At 38.5% G+C, this 19,719-nt stretch overlaps 1 protein-coding gene across 1 annotated transcript in view; it reads left to right on the top strand.

The window, feature by feature from the left end:
- Window positions 1-19,686, top strand: part of arhgef3l (Rho guanine nucleotide exchange factor (GEF) 3, like) — a 32,639-nt gene extending 12,953 nt beyond the window's left edge. Inside the window, exons 7-13 of the mRNA XM_088332921.1 lie at window positions 1,438-1,500; window positions 1,652-1,748; window positions 15,809-15,885; window positions 15,969-16,226; window positions 16,312-16,482; window positions 17,859-18,054; window positions 19,351-19,686. Of these exons, the coding sequence (XP_088189047.1) occupies window positions 1,438-1,500; window positions 1,652-1,748; window positions 15,809-15,885; window positions 15,969-16,226; window positions 16,312-16,482; window positions 17,859-18,054; window positions 19,351-19,592 (1,104 nt within the window). The 3' untranslated portion in view covers window positions 19,593-19,686. The remainder of the gene's footprint in view (window positions 1-1,437; window positions 1,501-1,651; window positions 1,749-15,808; window positions 15,886-15,968; window positions 16,227-16,311; window positions 16,483-17,858; window positions 18,055-19,350) is intronic.
- The last annotated feature ends 33 nt before the right edge of the window (window positions 19,687-19,719 follow it).

Below are 19,719 nucleotides of genomic sequence, written 5' to 3'. Positions count from 1 at the left end.
GCCAGAAAACAGCGATAAATGGAGACATGGAAAAAGAGCTTGCTCGGGACATGATCATCTTATAGATAGCACAAACTAAGGAAGCGTTCGCCTGTTGGGAAAAGCTGCAGGATTTGATCACAAATAGACATCCCAATAAAGCTAAAAGCGGACGGTCAATAGAGATGTTCAATGAAAACTGTCTGAAACATCTAGATAGATAGATAGATAGATAGATAGATACTTTATTCATCCCCTAAGGGAAATTCACATTTCCAGCAGCATCCCTGAGCTGAGAACAATAAAATAATACAGCCAAAAGAATATGACAGACACATCAATCGCTCGATCGCGAGCGCATGTGCGGAACAGTTCTCTGATCATGAGATCCAACCTTCCTGTGTGGAGTTTGCATGTTCTCCCCGTGCTTGCGTGGGTTTCCTCTAGCACTCTGTTTTCCTCCCACATTCCAAAAACGTGCATGTCAGGTGAATTGGCCGGTCTAAATTGTCCCTAGGTGTGAGTGAGCGAGTGCGTTGTCTGTATCTGTGTGCCCTGAGACTGGCTGGTAACCAGTTTAGGTTGTCCCCTGCCCACTAACCGAAGATAGCTGAGGTGGGCTCCAGCACCCCCGTGACCCTACTGAGGATAAGCGGTGCAGATAATGGATGGATGGATTATTACACCTTTGGCCAGTTTTTCTAAGCACTACGTTGTAAATATTTATTTTTTGCCCATTTATTCTGCTAGTCGTTTTTTATCTCTTCAAAGTCTTCATTACATGTTTTACCCTGGAATGCCATGTCTTAACTCTTTGCATAAAATATTTCACAACGCTCATATCAATGACAATAAAAACAATTTTAATTCTATTCTATTCTATTCTATTCTATTCTATTCTATACTAAGGCTCTGCACTGTACAGTAACTATATCCTTTGCATTTACTTAGCCCCATTTCTTGTTTTATTCATGCTATGTGGTATATCTATAAAGATTGACTGTACATTAGTGTATCTCCAGGGCCGTTGCAGTTCATTTAATGGGTGCTTGGCTGAATTTGACGACCTTGGAACGGATTCATGTTGTTTTAATCCGTTTCAATGGGAAAACGTGTTTCCATTTGAAACGGTTTCATTATACAACATCACTGCTGGAACCAATCAAAAGTATAAGTAGAGGTACCACTGTACTCAAATCATAGGTATATTTTGTTCTAATACGGATGATTTGGCAGGATTACAATTACTGGTAATTTTAAAGTACGGTATATTTACATATACATAATGCGGCAATAGACGTATTGCGTCTGTCATAATTTCAAACACTGACACTCGATAGACAAAAAAAAATGCAGCGCGCATGTGTTAGTAGCGTGGTATATTTTAAAGTTAACCCTCCCAACCGTGTTAATGGCGAAAGAGGAAGTGAACTCATCTTTCCTGTATTATGTTTTTAGGTGATCTACGAGTTGACAGAGGGAGAGAGGCAACACATCAACGACCTTAGTCTTGTCAAAAAGGTATGCAATCCAACAATAACAATTGGTTTGAAAAGCTCTTAAAAGGATATTGTGTGGTGGAAAAATGCCATTCTTAGCATGTTCTTACCAGCTGTCACTGAATGAGTTATTTTCAAGTTCATGCCAGTGACAATTGTTTAATGGGTGGCAGGTATACTATGAACCCATGCTGAAATTGGACATCATGTCGGAGTGCGAGCTCAGGAAAATTTTTGGAACTCTCGACTCACTCATTCCTCTTCACGAAGGTGAGTGACTTAGACTGAAGACATGTCTGCAATAGTGGTAGTAACGAGTGACTTTTTTTCTTGGTGAAAAAGAAAGTGTACGCTTACTCCGCTGCATTAGGCTACATCAAACCTGTTACTTGAATCTCCTCCATGTAAATATGCGTCAGTCTCTCTCTGCTAAGGCACATTAATGTTGTCAGAGACCTTCCTTCTTTCATTTAGATTTGAAGAGTAACCTAAACAACCACCAGGTGACACTTGTTAGCAGGTTTAGTAACATTTTTTTACTATGCTTTATGTGCAGTGGATATTGACCCTTTTCACATGATGTTACGTTGTATTTCCCGGAAGTATGAGCCATGACAGACGGCAAAAGCATCCCAGTTGAATGAACATTTGAGTTGAAACAACCACAACTTTTTACGGTGGTGATTTCTTTCTGGGCGGTGGGCTGTGCGGTGGGCTGTGCAAACCAGAAAGGTTCTAAGCCAAATTCGGCATTCTATCATATTTGTTTTGATGAAGTCAGAAGACGGTGATGCATATATCCAATCAATTGGAGGGACTCATAGCCCTCAAAGTAGTCTGGGATTTGCAGCAAGCATTTTTTTACAAGGTACTTTTATGTCAAGTAGGTATGAGTCAAGGGCGGCACGCTGCTGAGAGGTTAGCACGTACGCTGCACAGTTCTGAGGTCATGGGATCAAATCCAGCTTCGATCTTCCTGAGTGGAGTTTGTATGTTCACCTTGTGCTTGCGTGGGTTTCCCCAGGACAGTCTGGTTTCCTCCCACATTCCAAAAACATGCATGTCAGGTTGATCGGCCGGTCTAAATTGTCCCTAGGTGTGAATTGAGCAAGTGAGTTGTCTGTCTCTGTGTGCCCTGGGACTGGCTGGCTTCCTCTCTCGGCCCACGTTTTTCCGCAAGCTAGTGTGCCGGCTCCTCCCATGGGCATGCCAGGAAAGCCCCCACGTGGGCCCCACCATCTCGGTGAAGAGTGTCGCGATGTCTGGAAAAACTCAAAACAACTTTTCCAAACAATGCCTGCCGTCCTGTGTCAGAGTCCTGTTATCAAAATTCCGCAGGCAAAACATTCCGCATTTGGAACAGCGTGACCTGAAGCCCACTCAGTGAAAATCTTCATTGCACTCAATAAATGTAACTTGTTTTCAATCGTATAAAATCCCTTATCATCAAATGTATAAAATCTTTCAGCAGCAATCACATATTTAAATGCAGTGTATAATGTTGGTCACTAGATGGCGTGAGAGTATAATAAATGATACATCACAGCAGTTGATTGTTTGCACATAGATAGGAGTCTTGGGAAAATCACCAGTGGTCTCCAAGTTGTAGAGACCTTTGGCTTGGGAAACTCATGCTCCTGTCCTTGGGTTGTTTGGGTCAACCGAAAGGAGCTCTGTGCACCTGTTTGATACCAGATAGGGAGCCTCCAGAGCTGGAGAAACAAAGGTCCTTTGGCTTGGGAAACCCACGCTCCTGACCCTGGAGACGCTCGCTCCGGAAAACAACTCGAAAATGCAAATGCACAATTATTGAGTATAAAATATAGTACAAAAGGCACGTTTAGACCACAATTTCCCTTACACATTGGCATATTCAAAATTACCAAAAGATTATTAAGGATTCGATGGCACCCAGGATGAAACATGTTAGTTTACACAGCTAACGTTTGTGTCTTACCGTTGGGATTTCTTACCAACTCAGGGATATGTAAACAATTTGCCAATATTGCGATAAACCAGCGATTCAAAACAGTAACCTTCCGAATATCACGTGTTAAAAACTGTTATGTGCTCTACCACAAAGCGACGAGACGAAAGTGCATAGGAAAATGCGGTGTCGTTTCACCAAAGTAGATATTTTCAACTTGCTCAAAAGTGATTTCTATACAAGGTGCAAATTCTCTGTGCTTTACTATTTTTTATGTCATTTTTATTTTGAGAATAGGAAAAAAACTACAACAAAGTTGCAGAATATGCAACAAAAAGAGTGCAATGAAACGTAGCATGCATTTATAAAACTAAAAAAAAAACATTGAAAAGGTGTCACAAGCCAGGAACGGAGACAGGACCCAATAGCGTTACTCAGTTTTTATTGAGAAAGAGAGCAGTGCTTGCTTCCATGATCCAATGATCGTCGTACACGGGTAGCTGATGGCAGGAACGCGAGCGAGGATAGTCGTAGACAGCGAGAAAACAGGTTGATGGCCGGGACGGAGGAGCAAGAGCGGTAACGAGTCCAGAAAAGAGGTCGGCAACAGGTATCAGGCAGGAAACAGGGCAAAACAGGTCGATGGCCGGGACAGAGGAGCAAAAGCATAAACGGGTCCAGAAACAGGTCGGCAACAGGTATCAGGCAGGAAAACAGGGCAGGATAATGTTGGATAGTGTTGGAGAAATTGGAGGTTCGATAATCGAGAGAAAAGTCTTCTCATATGTGGATAAGGAAAACAGGAGCCAGCCTCGTGCGGAGGGAGATGTCACTTTATTGATGCGTCAATGAAGATCTCAGAGAGCTGGGAACATGATAATGTATTTAAAGCTGGTAGTGACGATTAGGCTTCGATTGAGTACACCCCAAAAGGCGGTCCTGTATCACGTATCAAGTACAGAGCGTCCCGTCCCTTGCACGCTATCTTCAAGGAAACTTAATGTCTGCCAAGAGTATCTTCAAGGATGTCTACCCGACCTTTTCCCACACCTGTAAGCAAGTCTTTCTAAATTTCTACATGTAAGCAAATCTATTCTACATTTCTACATGTATGCAAATCTATTCTACAAATGCAAGTGTATTTACCACAACATATCCCCCCATTGGGAGTTTATACTCCCATTCTGAACAGAAATTAAAATCAAAAATGAATACAGGGTAGTGGTAAAGTATTACAAATCATAGACATCAATACACGGACAGAGTTTACGCAAATCGAAAATAAAATTCTGGCGGTCAACCTGCTGTGATCATTCTAACTTTCATTGTTCATGTTTCATTTACAAAAACCCCCAACACTCCAAACATCTGACCCATGCACTAACCCCCCCCTTCATTTATCTTTATCCGTACATACTGGATTATACACGTGGACCGTCGACGGTTGATCGGTACGTGATAAAGGTAAATGAATAATTGAACTGATAAGTGATAACAAATTTTGGTAACAGTCGTCGATACATTTCAAGATGAGTGCATGACTGGATAGTGATACAGCATACACACTGGCCTTTGGCCTGACCCCCGTGAACAATTTGAAGACCATGCACTGTCGTATTCGTCAACGGGTGTCGTGAAGTCAGATGTTGGAGTGAGTGTTCATCCCAGCAGGCATCACGCTCAGTTTCCATGCAGCCAAAAACCCGGAAGCGACGATGCATCCTGACCATCCCAGACAGCAGCTTGCTCCCCGGCAGTGTGACATACCAACAAAAGAATCACAATCAGAAACCAATATATTTGTTGCTGTTATTCCTAGTGCTATATAGTGTGTTGCGTGTTTAACAATAGTGCTAATTGATATCGTATTCAGTCCAGATCATCATATGTGTCTCTTTCCGCAGATGCTCCATTTTTTATTATAATGTAGACTGACTATTAACGTTTGCCAGATAAAATTCAAGGCGTTGAATTTAGTTGAGTCATCTGTTCTTCCTCACTAAGGAATAGGCTTGGATATTTAATCACTAACTGTGCTCATTGAGCTTCCGCCACCCTAGTATTAGCCACTACTGTCATTCGTTCTCCAAAAGTCTTAAGAATTCCTCTTTTAAGAATAGGTATGGCACAGAAACACAACAAACACATAATTATTACGACAGTTAGTACAAAAATTTCCCCTTTCGCTAACAGACTACCCCAGTACCCCAATGTAGACGAGAACCAATCAAAAGAAATACTGTTCTTCTCAGTATTCACTGTCACTTCATTGCTCAACTCACGAATTTTCGACAGTGCTTTTGTGAAGCTTCCTGCTTCGGCTGTGTTTAAAGGTATATAAGTACAGCATTCCTCCTTTATCATATGACACACGCCTCCTTTACTGGCTAAGAGAAAATCGAGGGCCTGACGATTCTGCCAGGCCATCCTAGATGTCTCATGTAATTGTTCTCCTATTGCACTAAAGGCCTCGTTAATGTAATTAATAAACGTTGTTGGTTGTAATAAATGTAATTAATGTAATTAATCCATTCTGCGTTCTTTTTCGGAGTTATCCAGATAAATATCGATTCCAATCCAGACTTAATTTCATTCCTAGCTTTAAATTCATCTGGAATTCCTCTCGGTTGTCCGATGGTATCTAGCTATACACGTCCACCCGGAACATATGCTTTCTTTACTCCGGCCAATTGTCAACAAAAATATTTCATTCAATTACCTTTTCCCCTTTACATTCCTTCCCTTTGTCACTTGCATGTCCCCCTCTTCTCTTTTCCTCAATGCCTACTATCTCTTCCCCTTTTTACCTTCTTTTACTAACTTTTATCTTTCTGTATTTGTAACTTCCTTACTTGCTCTGCCAACAATCCATTTTCTACATAACTTTCCCTTCTCCTACGCCCTCTAACACTTTAGCCCATGGGAAATTGACATATAACCATCTCACTTATTTATTTATTTATTTATTTTTCTTTCCAAACCAATTCAATCTACTATCTTAGCTTCACCTACTTAATGTGAAAATGACGTGCATTGATCTACAATGATTCATCTTACTCATTTTTATTCGACTCAATGAATTTTTCCTCCATATTCAATGAAAAGAAAGAATTTACTCACGCTATTCCACTACTTTCGTATAACAATGCTTCTCATTCTCAAATTACTCCATTCCAATTCACTCAATTGGATTTTTCCTCGTCTTCACATTCCTTAATTTTCCAATTTTGACCTGAAAACCGGAATAGGTTAACTTTTTTCTTTTTGTTATTATTCTATCCTTTCTTGGTGTTATTCCGGCATTAACACAATCTAAAGCACCTAAAATAACCAAACATAATTTTTCTAGACTTTTCACCCCTAAATTCATCGTTTTCCAACTGAAAAAACATTTATTATTCTGGGAACTCCATAGGCTCTCGGACGTTATGTTGCACACCCTTAGCTTCAAAACGATTTCCCAAAAAAAAAACGAACGTTTTCGATTCCTAACGAGACGTGCTATCGGTTCGATCTAAAACAATACATTTTAAACCGTCTTACTCTTTAAAAAAACGTTTTTCTCGTCTTAATGAGTACTGTATTGTTCCCTTTTTCCTTTTCCTTCGATATTTTTCTGTTAATCCTTTCAGTTACGTGGGCCGATTAAACGCTGGACAACCATATAGACAAGAAAGATAAGAATACAGGAAAGAATACAAACACTTACAACATTGAACAAACATAAAACAAGACAGATGGCCCACAAAAATTTAAGTTAATTAGTCTAATTAAGGCAGTGCACATTGAGACCATGTGCCTACACAACTACCGAGTTAGGGTTATGGTTTTCCTCTCCTACACAATTTCCCGAAATTTACGTACTGGCCGTGCACTCATTTTTGGCTGTCGGCGTTGTAACCTCACTCTTCAGTGCTGTCGCCGTAGGTGTAGGTTTTTCTGGACTTTGGTGTGTCGGTACCCTTCTCGCCTGTATCGTCACATTAAGGTTTAGCATATTATCCGTCACTTTAGTCTGTACTGTCGTTAACACATTTGGTTTCTGGCAGTCCATCGGCACTCCGACTGGTTGCACGTCTTTATATTTATTTTAAGTGAAAATCAAAATCCCCACTATAAGATGCCCTATCCATTTTGAGCATTCTATCCCAAAATTCTAACTAGAAGATAAACAATTTATTTTTTAAATTGTCAGTTCTAAATTTCAAATTTTGCTTTTTCACTAAATACAGTCACTGGATCAGTTTAACCATTATCCTTGTCAGAATTATTTACCCTGATTTGAGTGTTTGAGTGTTCTCTTTTGTAGATTGATCACATCCGAGAAAAAAATTTGTATGCACTTTTTATTTGCATTTTCTTTTGATTTTCAACGTGTTATCTTGCTGTTGGCCATTCCCCTCGAGGCAGATGACCAGGATAGATTGTTAAATTGTCAATTTAACCCAAGAAAAGACGTTTTTATTGTTATGATTCACTCTTTGTTTTGCCTTTTATAAAAATCATAACCTATATATGATCTTTTCAGTAAGTAAATTTGTTCAAAATAACAGCATTTTGCAAAGAAAGCAGGTAATTCACGCTCAAAGTGAATGATTTTGCCAAAAATGAAAAATACCATCCCAAAATGTTCTCAATGTGGGCGATTTTCTAATGGTGAATGGTTATCTTAATTGATTTTTGTTAATCAATTTGACAAACATTGTAAATTTTGTAATATTACAACATTTCTTCTGTGTAATATTTTTCTATCCGTCCAAATTTCGTAATTTGAATCTCAAAAAACAGTTATATGGAGAGCTTATTCAGAAGACAATTTTTCATCAATTTCGGAAAAAACTAGGTTTTAACTTATTTTTACGGAATGTCTCAACTTCCCCCTTGAGTTAAAACCTAAGTTCACAATCTATGTCTCTCTTTCGTCTGACTCATCCCATAATACTCGGAATTTCAGTAATTCAAACTTGTCTTCTATCGCAATCGCACTATTTATACACGTCCTTCTACTCAATCAAGGAAGCAAGGTTTAGGGCGCTCTGAGGAGAGGGATGACTGAGTATGGGCGCCAAGAGTGGACTGAGAGTGTGATCGTGGCCACTGTGTTGTGCGGTGCAGAGACGATTCAGTTTTATTAAGACGACAGCAGTGTGCGTGTGTGTGTGTTGTCGTATCGATACTAATAACTAAATGGAGTGGAATGGACCTATGATGACTATAACATGAAACCAAACGAGACGTCACGCTCTATAGAGAATTTATCGACCTATTTCATCATCGCCTACAATCAGCTCAAAAAAATTTTCCAACATTCTGCTTCTTAAAAAGAACCTAAAAAGAAATCCGTCATTAAAAGTGCAATTAACCACCAGTCCATCGTCCCAAAAACAATGGTTCTAAGTCAAGGGTGGGCAAACTTTTGGCGTCACGAGCCTGGGGACACATCCAGTTTTTCTCATTTACAGTTATGATGTTATATTTCATTATATTTATTTCATGTTTATCTATTTTGTGTATATGTATGAACCCCTACTGAACACCAGCATACCTTCAGGGCAATTGCAGTTGATTCAACAAGGTTTGTTTGCTTTCGGAACGGACTAATCCCGTTTCAATCCAACTGATTCAAATTGATAATGTGTTTCGATTTACAATAGTTTCATCATTCCATATTTACTGCTAGAACTAATTAAACGTATAAGTAGAGGTACAACTGTGTTATTGTAGTTGTGCACGTATGTAGTATTTCTGTCATGTCCAGCATGGTCGCCGTGGCGACCGTCTAATTTGCGTGTGTCCTTCTTAAGGGCTTGCCCGTTCTGAGTAAAAGCCTGTTTTATGAGTATTCCTAGTCTGAGTTCCTGTTTGCCTGTAGGCCAGTTGCTGTTTTGTTTTTTTCCCTGAGCGTTGGACAATTTTGCTGAATAAAAGTAACTGGTCGTTAAGCGATTGAGTTCAGGTCCGGTCTGCACTTAACTCAACCATTCCTGCAGTAGTATCTTATAATATTTACAAAATAAGATTCTGTAATATTTTCGAAGTCTGTTGTAGTATTTTTGAAGGATTTTTTTTTTTTTTTTAGTAGCGCTAGTATTAATGCTGTTGTAGTTTTGTAGCAGTATTCTTGCAGAATTTCTGTAGTTGGTCTTTTTAGAATTATAGCCGTACCATATACTATGTCCCGGTTTTCAAGCTCTATATTCCGTTTTCTAGTAATTTCATAGAATTTCTGTAGTAGGATTTACATTATCGTAATACTTTACCATCCCATTTCTTGTTCTCCTTTGGTTTACTGCACATGAATGGCTGGATTAAACCCTAGAGGTTTAATTCTGACCCAATTGTGGAAAAATGTATTTGATAATGTTACTTCCGGCGCCGTCACGAATGGCAGCCACTCCAGCAGCTCCCGTGTTATTTTCGCTACTTTTGTGATTTATTTATTTGTTTATTTATTTTTGCTTACTTTATCAGTGCCTTGCAACACTTGGATTACTTTCTATCCTATGGATATGGGTTTCAACTCGCAAAAATATGTACATTAAACAACACCACCTACATTGGACATTACCGAATCTTACTGCAATATGTATTCTGTGTAGCACTATTTAGTTACTCTATATAACATGCTAAAGTGGGCATTTGCACGTCACACTGGGTATTTGTATATTGTATTCTTTTGGCTTTATTATTGTATTGTTCTCAGCTCAGGGATGCTGCTGGAAATGTGAATTTCCCTCAGGGGATGAATAAAGTATCTATCTATCTATCTATCTATCTGATTAATTCGTTCACCCCTGTGCTCAGCATCTTTTTCTATAACAAAATTTTATGTATTGCGTGGTACGTATCTTCTTATTCTAAAGCAAAACAACATGTTATGTCTATGTTTATTTGCCTTCAATTAGATATTGATCCTTTTAATTTCCTTTTATTTTTATAGCTTATCTATAAAAATACTGTTATATGTTTTGCACAATGCTGACAACTTCTTTTTTGCACTACAATGACTATTTTTCACCAAATGCATATTTACACAAACCTCAACTGTATGTAACATTTTAAATGCACATTCTTGTGTAAATATTGTATTAATTATAACTATAACCTTATCTTTTCCGATCCTTTACCTAACTCTGAAGATGGAGTGTCATGCCAAATTTAATTGTCAGTTACAATATGTGAACCCGTTTTGTAATTATGTCCGTAAAGGTATATTCCATTCCATCATAAATGGTCTGGATTTATATAGTACTTTTCAAGACCCTGGGGAACTCCAAAAACACTACCTAATGTGTTGTTTTTCATACTTTTGTCTCAAGTTTTTCATACCCAATTTTCAGCAAATTATCCTTATTTAAATAACTTATGTTGTATGTTTGTCTTAGTGTTTCTTTTTCCTTTTCTTTCAGAATTAAAGCAAAACAATATACTAGATTAACTTTTTGGTGGAATTCAGGGGCACTTAGAGTCTCGTTAAGTTTTATCGTGATTACGTACTGAGATGTTTTAGTGAACAGCTGTCAAACAGGCGGCCCGCGACAACACTCAGTGAAGCGCAAGAGAAAAACAAGCTGCAGGTTGAAATATGTCAACTTGATGTTGGCAAAGCCAGGTGGCTCTCACAAACGCTGTACTTGTATATTCTTTCTCTCTCTTCCTCCCTTTTTCTCTCAACCATTATCTCTCTTTCACTCCCCTCGTCTCTCTTTTTCTCTCAGTCTTTTTACTTTATTTTGCTCTCTCTTCATTTTCTCTTTTTTTTTCTCTTTCTCTCTATTTTGCTTTCCCCTTCTCTCTTTCTCTATCATTTTCTTTTGCACTTTCCCATTTTCTTTCTCTCTAATGTACTAGTCCGGCCCCCGAGAGAATGTTTGTTCTTTAGTGTGGCCCCCGAGTTAAAATGAGTTTGACACCCCTGTTTTAGTGAATTAGCCAGGTTATTCAATTTCTAAATTTTTCTCTAAATTTAAGTACTAGTAGACATTATCTTAGTTTAATTAATTTCCATTCATTTCCCATGCAGTTATATTTTTAAATCACCATGATATGTCTCGAAATCCATTAATCCGGTATTTTTAATTCATTTAATCCTTTCCAGGATTGATCAATCTTTTTCTCATTGTCGTCCAAAAAAAAAATGCTCTTTTCCATAGACAATGTTTCATTTTAACTTAACCAAACCATAAGTCAGCTATTGTTTCACATTTATTAATCATTTGTCGAACGTAACACTCATTCTAAAAAATTCAGTGTGGAATCAATTGTCCTAAAAAACTGCCAACTCGAACTCAATGTCAAAAATTTCTAATTGTCTTTTCATCCCTCTGTAATCATAATCTCTTATTGTTGATTCGATATAAAGCAATACCTACTTGTCACTCATGAATTATCTTGTTGACTCGTATTTATTTTATATTACTATCTTAATCTTTTATTCCGTGCAACAATCTTCCTTTTTACGCAATTGTCTTAGTTCCCTTTGTTTCTCTTTTTCTTTTCTTTTTAAAAGAAATATTTCATTCAGCTGAAATAGCTTCAGCTACGCTATTAATGATTTCTAGTCTCCAATTTTCTTCCCTGTGATAATATGTCGTCATTTTCAAACTCCTTTCAATTTTTGATAATTCGAAATCATTCATACCACTAGTAATCTATTATTGAATATGAGAAAAACTAAGGAAACAATCCTTTTACGTATTACGCCTCTTTTGAATTTGTCCATTTATAACCAACGAAAAGATGGACACTGAAATTATGGACGGTTTTCAGTCGTCTTCTTTGTTTTACTCGCCCTTGCTTTATTAGGAGCATAACTACACGTCTTAAAAATTCTTACCCTTTTGCCATTCGCATATTCAACGAGAGATGATTAGTTTTGTTATTTAAACATTCTTTCTTTTTAAACTATTCTGTATAATTATCTTGTATTATACACTCAGTGTTTTCATTTCACCATGTACCTGTGTCCCAGATGCATCATTCATGCTGGGGACGCAAACTTTTCCTTTAAATTGTCATTATCATTTAATTCCTCTTTAACAAAGATTCAACGCATTACATCATCGTTACTTTGGTCTTGCTGTATGAGACTTTATTCTTCTGCACGCCGATCTTAGCTAATGAGATCTCGTCGCTTCGAGATTACGTCATTGCTGTTGGTAATTGGTTAAGTCAGTCTTTTTCATTGGACAAAACTGCTTTTTTCTCAATTTATTGAAGAGAGCCAGCTCATAAATGCCCTTCTTGCACTTAACTTGGTAATTAGTTCCGTAGTTATTTTATTTTTAATTGATGTAGTGTACTATGTCTTTGTTTTAAAGTACTATATTGAATCGTTAGTTTTGTGATACTGTTTAGTATACCTCTAGGGGCATTTCTCTATTACCGTATTACTGTCGTAGTATTTCTACGGTACTTTCATTCAGCGATTCTAATTTTCACTGTGTGACGTTTTGAGTGTTGAGTGACTTAAAATTCGACTCCCTCCCGCCGTCACTTATGAGTGCTGAGGCTCATTTTGTCTGTCATTTTGTCTCAAATTATTGATTCAAAACCTGATGCAAGCCAAGTTATTTTGTAAAAATGTCAAAAATTCTTACAACTGAAGATACTTACGTATTTACTTTTAGCACAGGCGCTGGGCAATGGAGTAAAAGTGCGCATGTCCTGTTTATAGTTCCTAGCACTTACCCAATCAAAACGTTTGAGTTTCTTTGCTACAGCTTCTGGATAAAACGTTCGTTCTCGGTTAAGGTTTTTTCCTGCGAGTTTTTATTAGAAATGTCTTGATAGTGAACCTAAATCGTTTAATTAGCTTTCTTATAAAGTATTTTTATCAATTTACATCCAAAACAGGGACTGCTGGTGTGACTACGTGACTGTAAACTGGAGTTACTGGAGTTTTCCATAACATGAGCATCACCTAGAGGCAGTGAAAAATAGTGCTTATGTGGGCACTGTGACTCTCCTATTCATCCTGTTAAGCACTTTTATTTCGGTTGCACTCCACACTGCAGAGACATCTTGGGGTCAATTTATACACACTGTCCCTTTAAAAGATTTCGAGTGCATGTTTCTTATGAAACCATATTCTAAAAATTATATTTTACACATTTTCGTCATATCTCACATTTTTTCTTTTTTCCTGTAATATTTTTAATTTTGGTACTTTCGAGCTTCCATACCTCAGGGCCATTGAGCCCTTCATGAGGTAAAATGTACTTGTACTTTCCAAATCCTCAACCGTTTTGGCATGTTATACAGTAGTGTCACACTTAACCGGGCCGCTGTCTCTAGGATGCGTCGTGGTCTGCAACTGCAGCGTCGCTTTTTGGATCTCCGGTTGCACTTTCGGAACCGCAATTTCCATTCGCCGCTGCGATTTCTCGAGCTCTGCTCCTAGTAACAATCATATCAGACAATTTATTATCACACACAGCTTTGTCACCCACACCTTGTTTTCCTAATTTAACGTTACTGACCTGTTGATCTTGCTTGGTCTCGTTGACGGCGGCAGCGTGAGCCGTGGTACCGTGGTTCAGATGGTACCCTTTTGAGCTGCCCTCGACCTGGACTGCGGCCAGCGTTGCCCTCACGACGGTGTACGGTCCCTCACGCCTCGGATGGTTCCACTTTCGTTGAAACCTTGTTGTAGACGAGATCCCCTGGGACGTCTTTTCAAATGGTTGTTCGACCTTGGACTCTTGTCAGCCGGTAAAGCTTGCCTAGCTGAGAGCAGAGATACGCAGACGGTCTGACGGTTCCCTCTTGGAAGACAGGGGTTTAAAAAGAGTCAGGGAGCCAATCAGCGACCAGGGCTGTTGGCGCCAACGAGGCAGTCGCAGGTGCCCCAAATCAGCAATCATGACAAAAGGTAAAGTAAATAAAATCACAATAACACAGTTAAAGTTAGATTTCTGTGCAGTTAGTTTCCTCTTTTTACCTTTGGGTTCCTTGGCATTTCACACACACGCACATGCCAGTTTTCTACCTGTACTGCTCCTTTAAAAAGGGCGGGACACAGCCCTGCTCCCAGTGAGAGCCTCTTACTCAAGGGACACAGGAGACAAGAAAACAAACAAAGGAGGAATGTGCAAACTTACGTAAGTAACGGGTGATGCAGCAAAATAACAGTAGTTTATTCTTCACAAATCTACTCAAGGAAAAGTAAAAAGTATCGTCCCAAAATGTCGCAAAAGGTATTCAAGTAAATGTCACTCGTTACTACCTACCTCTGCTTATAGCAGCCACTTAGATTCCACACCCGAGCCATGCATGTGATGGTCTCTAATGACCCCATGGTCATTTAGGCTTCTGGCACTTTTTTCCCCACTTTTTCTTTCTCTAGCCACTCATCTTACTTCTAAGGAAGCCCGTAGTAGGTAGTTTGTCCGTAACCTTCGCTCTGAAAATTCTGGTCTACTAGTGATCCCAAGAGCCAAGAAGAGATCCGCAGGTCCGAGAGCGTTCTCCATTCGGGCCCCAGTGCTGTGGAATGCTCCTCCCCCTGCGATTCGATCTGCAACCTCAGTGGAAATGTTTAAATCTAAGCTTAAAACACAATTCTATTCTATAGCATATGAAACACCTATATTTTATGTTGACAATATCTGTGTATTATTTGCCCTCATATAGGTTTTAAATCAGGGGATGGTGTCATAATAGTCTGTGGTTTGCAATAATCTGTGGTCTGTGCAGCCCTTTGAGACTCTTTGTGATTAAGGGCTATACAAATGAACATGACTTGACTTGACTAGCACTTTACAGCCACTTCCACAACTGAGCCCAACATGTGATGGTCACCTAGTACCATGTTTCAGTCATCTGATCATTTTTTTTTCACTCTTTTAGCTTTAACCACTCATGATAGCCACTTAGCTGCAAGCTATGACAAGCCATTACCTGCTATTGTTATTTGGTAGCTTCTCTGTGAAAAAAAAAAGATAGCTTAATCCTTAAATTCCACAGCTAATTTCCCCGATTCTTGATGTTTTCTGGTTTGCTCTTGCTGTAATCTTTAACTGGGCATTTTAGTAGCCTCTCCTGTTAGCAATTCAAGTTAGCCACTTACCTAAGCTCCAACCAAATTCAGCTATTTGCTCTTTTCAGGTGCTCAGGGTGTATCTGGATACATTTATGCTCTGTATCTGGATACACCCTGAGCATCTCTTGGTGTTTTGTTGGGATTCAGATTAGATTTCATGTCCTGTTACAGGCAGAAAATCATCCTTGTTTAGACAAGAATATTTGGAGTAGGCCTAGAAATGATGCAAAGCGGTATGCTTCAGGCTTCCGTAGAACGTCTTCTTCAAATACAGACTCTTCAGCTCCATTCCAAGCTAGTAGTAAATTATTACATGCCGTCACTTCAAGGCAAAATGGCTGTTTTTTTTCTCCCCAAAAGATCTGCTGAGCCGTCTGGAACGTCTGAGAGGGTCCAAGAAAACTGTAGGTGAAGTAGCTCCCACCTTGATGAACTGGGTGGGTCCATTATCCTTTTTATTTATTTCTCCTAACAAATAATTGAGTTTCCTGAAGTTGTTTAATCTCTTCTCCCCGAGCAGTTTCCTTGCCTGGAGGCTTACGTGACGTACTGCTGCAACCAAGTGGAAGCCAAAGTGCTGCTGGACCACAAGAAACAGGAGAAGCGGGTGGAGCAGTTCTTGCGGCTCTGCCAGGAGTCCTCTTTCAGCCGCAAACTGGACCTGTGGAACTTCCTGGATCTGCCGAGAAGTCGCTTGGTGAAATATCCGCTTTTGCTGAAAGAGATTCAGAAGTGCACGCCTGCCGAGCATCCCGATGAGTTCACCTTGCCTGACGCGGTTAGTGAGCGGGGAAATCAGATCTGCTGTACGGCAATTTTGGATGCAAAGAAATGACGCAGTACTCGTTTTCGTTCATTGTCAGTTGGAAATGATCCAAAGCATCGTGGCCGAGGTGAACATAAAGACGGGCGAGGCCGAGTGCCAGTTTTACCGTCGGGGGTTGGCTTACCCGGAAGACTGCCAGCGCCTTCCGGAGATCCAGCAGTCTCGTTTTCTCTATTGCCACGGGAAGCTCAAGTGCAACAAGGGACAGGTTACTAAGGGGAAAATTCTTACCTCGTTGAAAATCGTTTTCTAAGAAAAAAAAACATAGAAAAGAAGTTTGTCACACTTTTACAGTAGCAAATATTATTCGCCTTTTTTTGAAAAACTCTTTTAAAACTGTCAGTTTATCTTTTAACACTTGTTTTTTTATGTTTTAATTTGTCTTTTTTTTCACAATACTTATTTTCTAGTTTTTCAAGGTGAAAAAAAATTCTCTTTTTTTTTAGGTTTTTTTTTTTAGTTTTTTGACATATATTTTTTCCTGTTATAAAAAGAAATAATTTTCTTATTTGCCCTAAAAAATAAATCATTTCTTCATGCTTTCTGTTTTTCTGAATGTTTTTCTGTGTTTTTTTTGTTTTGTTTTGTTTTTAAATATGTTTTTTTTTTTTTTTTTTTTAGTATTTTTACAATTTCTTTCTAGTTTTTCGGACTAGACTTTTAGGGGAATTCAAGCTTCGGTTCTTCTAATATTCGGGAATAGTCTTTGCGCAGACTTTTTTAAATTAATTTAGTTTCTTTTTAGAAATACATATTTTTCAATTTTATAAATGGTTTAAGTGGTTTTCAGAAAAAATAATTTAGTTGTTTTTTTTTAATTCTAGTTTTTTTCGAATATTTCTTGCTGTTTTCTGTTGTCTAAATATAAAAAAATATATATTTAAAAAAAATAATCAAAAATCATAATTGTTTTTCTCTATTTTGGGGGGATTTCGGGCATGTTTTTTAGGGGGTTCAAATTATTGTTTAGTTTAGTTTTTCTGATTATTTTATTGTATCTTTTAAAGAAACATTTTCTGTGTTTTTTTTTTTACATTTTGGGGATGGCAAAAAACGTAATTATTTTTTTTACAATTATGAGTTATTTTTTTCCCATTAGGGAAAAAATTATGTTCAATTTCCAGTGTGATTGAAGCATGCCGGTTTGCATGCCCCCAATGTCCTTTACAAACTTTTTAAAAAGATGACTAAATCTTACATTACAACGGTGCTTCTCAATTATATTCTGTTAACCACCCCCCCATCCCTCGCTTTGATAAAATAAATTCTAGGTGCCCCCCAAATAAGTCGGTGTCCTTATCCTGGTTAATTATTTTTTCATGGGGTCACTTAAGGGTCTTCTCTACTTCATGTTTACACTTCATGTTCAATGCTAATACGGGTGTGGAGGGTAAACGTAAACAAAACACTGCCAATGAGACCACCACTGATCCCTAGTGTAGCACTTGATTCTTAGAAATTAAAAAAAAAAGTTCCTTGAGATCAAATGCACCCGCACACCCCTTGACGGAGCCCCTTTTTTTGAGAACCACTGATTGCTTGTAAGACAACTGTTTTTTTTTCCCCTCATGTGTATTACTTTAGCGGCTGCACGTTTTTCTATTCGAACTGGCCCTGGTGCTGACCCGGCAGGGAGAGGACCGTGACGGGGTTCAGGTCTTCCAAGTCTACAGGCGACCTCTCCCCAACGCTTCCCTCAACTTGGAGGACATCCCAGACGGGGAGGCAGCAGGAGGAGGGGGCTCCTTCAGGGGAGCCTTCACGGGGGGCAATGACAAAGGTTAGTGATCATATTTGAGTCAGCCCCTACTGGAAAACGTGGCCTGAAGAGGGATAGGGGCCCACAGGCTTTACTTGTCTCAACACAGCACCTAAAGTGGGGCCTTGGGCTCCATGAACCGTGGTATTTTTTAGGAGATTTCTGAAACGAATTTTCACGAGAGATCATTTGCATACCTGTTATAACTTATTTCATGTTGTACTCCAGAGGTGGTCAACTATTTGAAATCGCGGGCCGCATTGACTTAAAAAACATGGCCAAGAGTGTGATCGTGGAGAGAGATCCAATTTTTTCATCTATGAATAAATATAGACATTGACATGTATTTTTATTTTGAAAGATAAGTGTCATTGAATTAGTTTTGAATGGATCACAATCAAAGCAAAATAATATATAAAATACTGTACTTGTTTTAAGTAGTTTTGAAGTATTAATGTAGTTGTATATTTTTTTAGTAATATTTTAGAATTACTGGAGTCGTAATTTTTTGGGGAAGTTCTGTTGTTGTTATTTTGTAGTATTATTTCCATAGTAGTATTTTCCTAGTATTTTGTTGTATTTCAATAGTAGAATTGTTGTTGCATTTCTTTAGTATGTTTGAAGTATTACAGTAATTTTATGATTCAAGTATTTTGTAGTATCACTGTAGTATTATTTTTTTTAGTATTTTTGTTGAATATTTGTAGTATTTCTGTAGTACAGTATTACTGTAGTTTTATTTTTGTAGTATTTTTGTTTTATTTCCATAGTACACTGTAGTTTTGTTGTAGTTGTATTTTTGCAGGATTTCTGTTGTAATATTTTAAGTAGTATTTCTTTAGTAATATTTATCTAGTAGTGTTTCTTTCTTTCTTTCCTTCTTTCTTACCCCCTCTTTTCTTTCTTTCTTACTTTCTTTCTTTCTTTCTTATTTCCTACCCTCTTTCTCTACTTTCTTACGCTCAGTTTTTTTTCTCTTTTTTTCAGTTTTTCTCTCTGTTTCTCTTGCTTCCCTTCTCTCTTTTTTCTACTTCAAATAATTAACTTGGTAATAACATTGTAACTACATAGTAAGTATTACACAATGAGTTGTTATTTTAGAAATGTAACTCAAACTTGGGGCCCTTTGTGCCAATAAGTTGCAAGAGGTAGCTCTCAGCTTGAGAAAGGTTGCTCTAGAGTCATATATTTACTCCACAAATTTCTCACCTTTACAGTATTTCCATTGTTTTTGATGATTCTCATGCAAACAATTTGAATTTCTTCTCTTTTAAATCAGTCCAACCCTTATCTTCCTTTGGCCCCCACCCTTTCCAGTGAGAAACTGCTTCCGCGTGAGCAGCAGAGGGCGCTCCAAGGCCCCCTCGTACCACCTGCAAGCCAACGATTCCTTCAGTAAGCAACAATGGATAACAAGCTTGCGGCAGGCCGTGGTCCAGTCCCGAGACCGCAGGACCCACAACAGACAATCGGGAGCCCAATTGGGGGCCCATCTCCGCTCCGAATCCCCCTTGTGCCATATCGCGCACCTTAGTCTCGACCCTGTTACCGGTCGCTGACGAGTCGGATCTGGTTTATTTTCTACAATACAACTGTATTGTTTGTTTTTGTTGTATATTAATAAACTTGCACCTGCAATTTTTTTGATGTGAAGGCGTGGCTTCTAAGTCGAGCTCGAAAAGATTA

Source organism: Urocampus carinirostris, chromosome 3, assembly GCF_059441175.1.
Source record: "Urocampus carinirostris isolate Australia breed hairy pipefish chromosome 3, RoL_Ucar_1.0, whole genome shotgun sequence".
Lineage (NCBI taxonomy): Eukaryota > Metazoa > Chordata > Actinopteri > Syngnathiformes > Syngnathidae > Urocampus > Urocampus carinirostris.
Note: the sequence above shows the minus strand (reverse complement) of the source record. Positions and strands in the feature narration are given on the sequence as shown.